Source organism: Psammomys obesus, unplaced genomic scaffold (assembly GCF_907164565.1).
Source record: "Psammomys obesus unplaced genomic scaffold, mPsaObe1.curated_primary_1811, whole genome shotgun sequence".
Classification (NCBI taxonomy): Eukaryota; Metazoa; Chordata; class Mammalia; order Rodentia; family Muridae; genus Psammomys; species Psammomys obesus.
This window is the reverse complement of record NW_026590118.1, coordinates 1-8,244: the sequence shown is the minus strand read 5'-3', so window position 1 is coordinate 8,244 and position 8,244 is coordinate 1. Positions and strand designations below refer to the sequence as shown.

At 36.2% G+C, this 8,244-nt stretch overlaps 1 protein-coding gene across 1 annotated transcript; it reads right to left on the bottom strand.

Annotated features, from left to right (window-relative positions):
• Positions 1–288: 288 nt before the first annotated feature.
• LOC129676253 (zinc finger protein 431-like) lies at positions 289–5,902 on the bottom strand. Its single transcript, XM_055606588.1, has 3 exons — positions 5,780–5,902; positions 5,518–5,578; positions 289–4,246 (listed from the first exon to the last, which is right to left on the bottom strand). The coding sequence occupies exons 1-3, from the start codon at positions 5,811–5,813 to the stop codon at positions 2,959–2,961; spliced, it is 1,383 nt and encodes a 460-aa protein (XP_055462563.1). The 5' UTR covers positions 5,814–5,902; the 3' UTR covers positions 289–2,958.
• Between the last annotated feature and the right edge of the window lie 2,342 nt (positions 5,903–8,244).

Below are 8,244 nucleotides of genomic sequence, written 5' to 3'. Positions count from 1 at the left end.
AAAGTCCTTTGGTTCAAGTGACCTAACTGGCCTTCATTTGGGTTTAAACATTATTTATGCATGTGCTGGTAGGTAAGTGTGCATATGCCACAGCCCAATTGTAGAAATAAGAGAAAATTTTATAGAAACAACATGGGCCTTCCAGACATTGAAATCAGGTCATCATGCTTAGCAGCAACCAACTTAACCCACTGAGACAATTCACTGGAATTAATTTGTGGTTCTGAGAAAGTGTTATGAAGAAGTGCTAAGTATAAACAAACACTTTTCAAAAAAAAGATAGCAGTATATCATTTGCAAATAAAATTTATTATTCAAATTGTTCTGTTTTCCTCTATCTTGGGATGATAATATGTTTACAACCTGAAAATGAGACAATACATTAATTACTTGATGCAATGCTTCAACTGATCTCATTGAGCATGAGTGAGATGGCTCAGTGGGAAATGTCTGTGGTGTGCACAGCTGGCAACCCGACCTTGATCATCATATAAAAATGGCCAAAGTACACAGGAGTCTTTTCTGAGACTGATACTTCAACTAAGGACCATTCATGGAGATAATCTAGAACTCCTGCACAGATGTAGCCCATGCCAGTTCGGGGTCCAAGTGGGTTCCATAGTAATGGGAACAGGGACTGTCTCTGACATGAACTGATTGACCTGCTCTTTGATCACCTCTCCCTGAGGGGGGAGCAGCCTGACCAGGCTACAGAGGAAGACAATACAGCCAGTCTTAATGAGACCTGATAGACTAGGATCAGAAGAAAGGAGAGGAGGATCTCCCCTATCATTGGACTTGGGGAGGGGCATGAATGGGGAAGGGAGAGGAAGGGGAAGATTGGGAGGGGAGGAGGGAGGAAGCTACAGGGGGGATACAAAATGAATAAGTTGTAATTAATAAAAATAAAAATAAAAAAAATGGCCAAAGTAGAACTCAGAAAGTTGTCTTCTAATCTCCACATACCTGTCATGGTCTAAAACCCCAGAACATTACACAGACACAAAGAAATGTATCTTTTTCTCTTTGCTGTTACAATATTATACGTAACAAGGTAAATTTCATTGCTGTTACAGTATCTTGAATCTATAAATAATTCCTCCAGAAAGCTGAAGTGCCAATGGTAACTAATGGGAAAATAAAGCAGCAGAGAACATCAAATAATATATACATATCCATACCAATCAAGCTATGTTGTGAGATATACAGTTGATTGTTGATTATCGTATTATTACAACTCTACCAAATAGATGAAAGTGCTGCTTTGGATACACATGAGGTATTTAATATTTCTTATATTCTCTTCTATCAAGAATTTTAACATTAATATTGTTAAAAAGTGTTGAAGAAACAGGACACATTGGGGGTACATTTTCTACCCTTGGACTTGTACTCAGGAGGCTGATTCATGAGAATCAAGAGGTCAAATGTAGCCTTGAGTAGTTACTGACATCCAAGCAAGGCTGTGTAACAAATCTCAAGGAAATTTGTAAAAATCAGAAAAACAAAGGTCAGTATCAACCAACCAACCACTGCACTTTCACAGTCATACTTACTTGAAAAGTATGATCACACATTGTATGATATATAAATAAACAATGGACCACTTAGATGATAGTGATCCCATCCTGCATATTCCAGAAAAAAAAAAAAACTATCACCAAGTTAACGTGCAATAGAAAGTGAACAGAAGCCACACAAGGACTACAAAAACAGCTTAATAAACTTCTGTAAATGGATTTGTTATACATACAGCAAACTGCAGTACCTATTCCAAATATTTCAAAATACGAACCACAACCACAATAGGTGGTCTCCACCATCACACTCTAGTGAACATGGTAAATAATTTACTTCCTTCAAGGCTACGATCGATGAAAAAGAGATGAAACAAGATTTTTCTTCTTGAAACTGAAGACAACTATGATGTTTAAAGTCTTTGTCAAACTGTTTACATGAATAGGGTTTTTCTTTTGTATGAGTCCTTTCCTATTTCCTGACATCTCCAGGTCTAAAGCCATGGCAGAGCAGTTAAAACAAGGTTCATTCCCAAGACCACTGTTACATTTTTGACAACTTCCTGAAATCCTTGCTACAAGAAGTTCCATCGGTCTAATCTTCTTGGGACCCAGCATGCACATATACACACAAAGATGCAAAAACACCACATAACTGAAATTAAATAAATAATTACAAACATAAATTTCACTCATGACTATTCTGTGTATGTAAACATTTATTACCATAACTTGGGTACTGAGGCACCTCAAGTCTTAACCACTGAATTTTTCTTCATCATGAACTGGTTCATTTAACAAAAAGCAAGCATTTAGGCTTTCATTCAGAGAAATCAATCCTTCTCAGTTGGAGATATCATTTGAGAAGATTTAGGAAATGTGCCCTGCTGAAGGAAATATGTTATTTGGAGTGGGCTTGAGAGGTTATATCCACACACCATTTCTAGTTTCCACTGTCTATTTCATGCTTTAGGTGAGGATGTGAGCTCTGAGCTTTCTGCTTTAGCTGCCATGTGTAACAATTGTTGCATTGGCATTTTCAGGGTGATCTCATAGCACTGGATGAGATTTTTTTCCCCATATAACTGAAGAGAACAGTGAATTCTAAAAGAGTAACCTTATTATTTAAAAAGGCTTTTGTTCCTATGAGTTTTGAAAAGCAAACAAAATAAGGAGTGACAACCTAGTGCTTGAATACATTGTTGACATTTGTCCTATTTTTCCCAAAAATAAATAATCTTGTGTAACTGAAAATAAGTATTTGCTAAAGATCTTACCAAATCCTTTAAGTCATAGATTCCCTTCAGTATGAATTCTTTCAGGTCTCAAAGACTACTAAAAGATTTATAAAGATACCATGAAGTGAAAATCTTTACCATATAGACTATATTTATGGGGTTTCTCTGCAGTATGACTTTTCTCATGACTTCTAAGACTACTGCTATATGCAAATATGTGTTCTTTTATGTATTCGTAGATAACTGTGTTGTGAAAAAGCTTTATCACACTGATTACATTTGTAGGGTTTCTCTCCAGTATGTGTGCTTTTATGTATTTGGAGACTATTTTGTTGTGAAAAGGCTTTATCACAATGATTACATTTGTAAGGTTTCTCTCCAGTATGAATTCTTTCATGACTTTGAAGATGATTTTGACGTGCAAAGGCTTTACCACATTGATTACATTTGTAGGGCTTCTCTCCAGTATGTGTTCTTTTATGTATTCTGAGATGACCTTGTTGTGAAAAAGCTTTTTCACATTGATTACACTCATAGGGTTTTTCTCCAGTATGTGTTCTTTTATGTATGCGGAGACTACTATGACGTGTAAAGGCTTTACCACATTGGGTACATTCATAGGGCTTCTCTCCAGTATGTGTACTTTTATGTATTCGGAGAATACTGTGACATGCAAAGACTTTACCACACTCATTACATTCATAGGGTTTCTCTCCAGTGTGTGTTCTTTTATGTATCCGGAGACTACTGTGGCATGCAAAGGCTTTATCACATTGATTACATATATAGGGTTTCTCTCCAGTGTGTATTCTTTTATGTATTTGTAGAGATATATCCTGTGTAAAGGCTTTATCACACTGATTACATTTGTAGGGTTTTTCTCCAGTATGGATTCTTTTATGTATTAGGAGATGACTGTGACATGCAAAGGCTTTACCACATTGGGTACATTCATAGGGTTTCTCTCCAGTATGTGTTCGTTCATGTATTCGGAGATTACTGTGACATGCAAAGGCTTTACCACATTGGTGACATTGATAGGGTTTCTCTCCAGTATGTGTTCTTTTATGTATTCGGAGATTACTGTGACATGCAAAGGCTTTATCACACTGACTACATTCATAGGGTTTTTCTCCAGTATGTGTTCTTTTATGTTTACGAAGATGACTATGATCAGCAAAGGCTTTACCACACTGACTACATTCATACGGTTTCTCTCCAGTATGTGTTCTTTTATGTATTAGGAGATGACTAGGACATCCGAAGTCTTTACCACATTGGTTACATTCATAGGGTTTCTTTCCAGTGTATGTCCTTTTATGTCTTTGGAGATGATTGTGATGTTCAAAGGCTTTACCATATTGAAGAATTTCATAGGGTTTCTCTCCAATATGAATTCTTTCATGCCCTTGAAGAAGACTATAATATGCAAAGCCATTACCACCTTGAGTATATTCACAGGGTTTCTCTCCAGTAATACTTTTTCCATGCCTACAAAGATAAATGGCACATAAGAAAGATTTACCACATTCATTACACTGATGAATCTTTTCATCTGTATGAATTAATTTTACAATTTGTTCTAATGGGAACAGGAAATAAGATCTTAAAATTTTATCACTTTGTTTACATTCATGGGATTCCCCTCTATTATGGGATATTTTGCATCCTTGGAGACACCTGAGATGGTAAGAGAATTTATTACATGGCTTACATTTATAGTATCAGTTTTCTATATGAGGTTTTTCACTTATTGAAGAGAATTTAAAGAACTAGGAGTTTTACCATAATGATTGCATTTTCCTATAGTGTCAGTCATATTACATTTGCAAAGTGAACCAGGACAAACAGAAGAATTTCCACATTTCTAGTACTCTGATGAATTTTCTGCAGAGTGAGTTTATGGATGCATTCTCAATGAAATTGGAAAACGAATCAATTATAAACTTGCATCTACGCAGAGTGGTGACTACTACATATCTTCTAATTGTTCTGAGAGAGACAGAGAGAAAGTGAGAGAGAGAAGGTACATTGCCTATTTCAATTTCCTGTGCTCACATAGCTTGAATCCATTGTGACATGATATACCCATTAAAGAAGAATAACAAATAAAAGGTTTCCACATTGAATTCATACAGTTTGACTATTTGTTCCTCATAAACAAGTGGTATAATTATTAGGGTTTCACCACAACAACATTCTTATAAGTTACACCAGCTTTACTCTGGACTATTTGCATATTAGAATGCTGTGGACATACACTTCTCACTTACTCAACATGACTACCTTTTGCAATATCTGAGTGCTATGGACTAAACAGATTGGTAGTTCCACAACATAGCTCTAATGGGACTATAATATAAAAGGTGATATCCATTAAGGCATCGTTCCTTTGTCTTCTTTCTAAGAGGAATACCTTGCAAAAACAAATGAGATACCTGATATCAGGCATATGATTTTGTGAGAATATAATAATCATTGATACGCTTAAAGCAGTGCTGTTTTATACTTTTAGTTTTCTATAAAACTTCCAGAACCAGGGTGTGGTGTCACATGCCTGTAATCCTAACACTTGAGAAGGCAGACAGGCAGATCTCTGTGAGTTCAAGGCCAGCCTGGTCTATAAACCAAATCTAGGACAGCCAAGGCTACACAAAGAAACCCAGTCTCAAAAAACAAACAAACAAACAAATAAACAAACTCCAGAAAACATAAAATTTTTGACAAAGGCATATCCGTGTTAGCTTGTACATGAAAATTACCTTCTGTGTCTTCTAGAACTTTGACAATTTTCTTCAATATTATGGTTTTCCCAATTGTAGCCTAAAATATAGTACCAGAAAATTTATGATATGTTATTGGAAATTAGGCAAAATTTAAGTTAGTATCTTCAGTGAACCTTAGAAACAACCTGATTTATTCACCTCACTATTCCTCATTCTCAATTAAAATACAGAGGAGCATCAATACCAAGAAACAGTTTCCTTCTTATTTTAAAAAGTGAAAGAAGATTCACAGTCTTACCTATAGCAGTGAGGTTCCTGTAGATCTCCAGCATCACATCTTTGTAGAGATTCTTCTGGGAAGGATTCAGCAATGCCCACTCTTCCTGAGTGAAGGTAACATGTACATCTTCATAGGTCACTGCATCCTAAAATATGACATACATGTGTACAAGAGAAAGCACGATACCCACAACACTGTAGACATATACTTGATTGACAATATATTCACATCATTCTGTTGCTTCCACCACTTATTTCCTGACAACAAAGTTCTAATGTAATCACCTAGTCATTTTAGAAGGAAACTGAATAATGAGTTTCACCTCTGTCATTGTGGTACCCTTTGAATATGATACACCCTTTCAAGAGAAATGCCAATTAACAGAAATAAAGAGGGAGAAACAGCAAATGATAAACAATACTGAGCACAAATCAGAGAAATTGTATGAATAACTACTAACTACAAAAAAAAATGATGGGCAAACTGAGTGTACTGGTTCATGCCTTTAATCTCAGCACTCAGGAGGCAGAGGCAGGTATATCTCATTGAGTTAGATACCAACCTAGTATATGCACTAAGTTCCTGGACAGCCAGAGGTACATATTATGGCCCTGATTCCTCTGTAAAAATCAGCCAACCAGGAGAAAAGGGAGGGAGAATAGGACTGGAAGGACATGAGGAGGAGGCTACAACTGAGATACAAAGTAAATAAATTTAATTAATAATAATAATAATAATAATAATAATAATAAAAATTTTATTTTTAAAAGAAAAAAAATTTAAATCAACCAACCAGAAAAAGAAAGAAAGAAAGGAAGGAAGGAAGGAAGGAAGGAAGGAAGGAAGGAAGGAAGGAAGGAAGGAAGGAGAGATCTTTAAAAATAATTTATTTTATTTCAATTTTATTTTATGTATGTTAGTGGGAAAGTGTCAGAGCACTTGGAATTGACATTATACACAGTTGTGAGCTGCCATGTGGGTACTAGGAGTTGAACCCAGGTACTCTGGAAGAGCAGACAGTGTTCTTAACCACTGAGCCATTTCTCCAGCCCCAAAAGAAGATACAGTTCCTATAAAGTGTTATGCATTCACTCCAGTATTCATCTTCCAGAAACCTGAAGGGCCTCAGGTTAAATTGTAACAGTAATAAGATCTTATTAAAAGAGAATGAAAGTTCAAACAGTTTAAAATGGTCAGGTAAAAATATTAGCAATGTACATGTTGATCAAAAAATAAGCAACATAGGGGAGGACAGATGGTTCAGCAGTGAAGAACTCCTGCTGGTCTTGCAAATAATTGGGCTCAACTGCCAGTATTTACACAGGGGCTCATACCTATCCATTACTCCAAATTTAGGAGTTCTGAGGCCATCTTCTGACTACTGTGAAGACCAGGCACAGAAGAGGTGCATATTCATTCATATAGGCAAAATACTCATATTCATTCAAAACAAACACAACAGGTAGAAAGAATGTCAAGCACCTGCAATTCAGTGACTTAGAAGACTTAGGCAGTATTAATGTTGTAAATTTCTGTCATTCTGAGAATTAATTTCTACCAAATTTCAAAATTCAAGATGCAGGTAAAGCTCACAACAACAACATATGCTTGACATGGACAAAACCTACATTCCAAGCCCATAGGAAATAATATACAAAGGAAAAAAGGTAGGCATGTTGGCCCATACCTAATCCTGGAACGCTGAAGCCAGAGCCAGGTGGATCTTTGAGTTGAAAGCCTACCTCATCTACATACCTACTTTCAGGAAAGCCAGGGTTACACAGAAAAACTTTGTCTTCAAAAACAAAACAAAACAATAAAGCAACAAAACTAAAAAGAAAAAAAAACAAAACAACCATAAAGCTAGTAAAATAGCTTAGCATTGAATAGCAATTGCTTCTCCTGTATCTTATGTGATTTAGGGATAGTGTCTATAATTGTGAAGGCATGAGAAGGAAGTTGACTTTCAACCACAACACAGTTGCCAAAAGAACAGGAAATGAGTTGAGTCTATAGACACTCAAATCTCATCCCCAATTAAAAAGAAAGGCTCCCCTTAGGAAAGCTTCCACACAGCCAGGCATGGTGGATCATGCTTGTAATCCCAGCACTCAGAGGCAGAGGCAAGCAGAAGGCTCTGAGTTCGAGGCCAGCTTGCTCTACAAATGGCCTCAGAGGATAACCAAGGCTAGATGGAGAAACGCTCAAAACAAAACAAAACAACAACGACAAAAAAAAAAAAAAACAACAAAAAATCGAAAGCTTCCATACGCTTCCCAAAGAAAGCCACAAATATGAGCAAAGTGTTCAAAGATACCATCCATCATTCTATCTGGAAGCTTTATCATTTAGCCAACTACATTCTGACACTGGAAGCTGCCGGCCCATGGTCATCCATGATAAAATGCATTTAATTTTAACAATTAAAATTTAACATTTTAAACAAATCATCCTATCTGGGGACTTTTAAAATTAACCAACTA

Bases quoted from the DNA above. Each gene is read 5' to 3' on its own strand.
- LOC129676253 (XM_055606588.1), bottom strand. From the start codon at position 5,813: ATGCTGGAGATCTACAGGAACCTCACTGCTATAG. The intron at 5,579-5,779 runs GTAAGACTGTGA...ACTATATTTTAG, and splicing joins CAGGAACCTCACTGCTATAG to GCTACAATTGGGAAAACCAT. The intron at 4,247-5,517 runs GTAATTTTCATG...TTATCTTTGTAG, and splicing joins AGTTCTAGAAGACACAGAAG to GCATGGAAAAAGTATTACTG.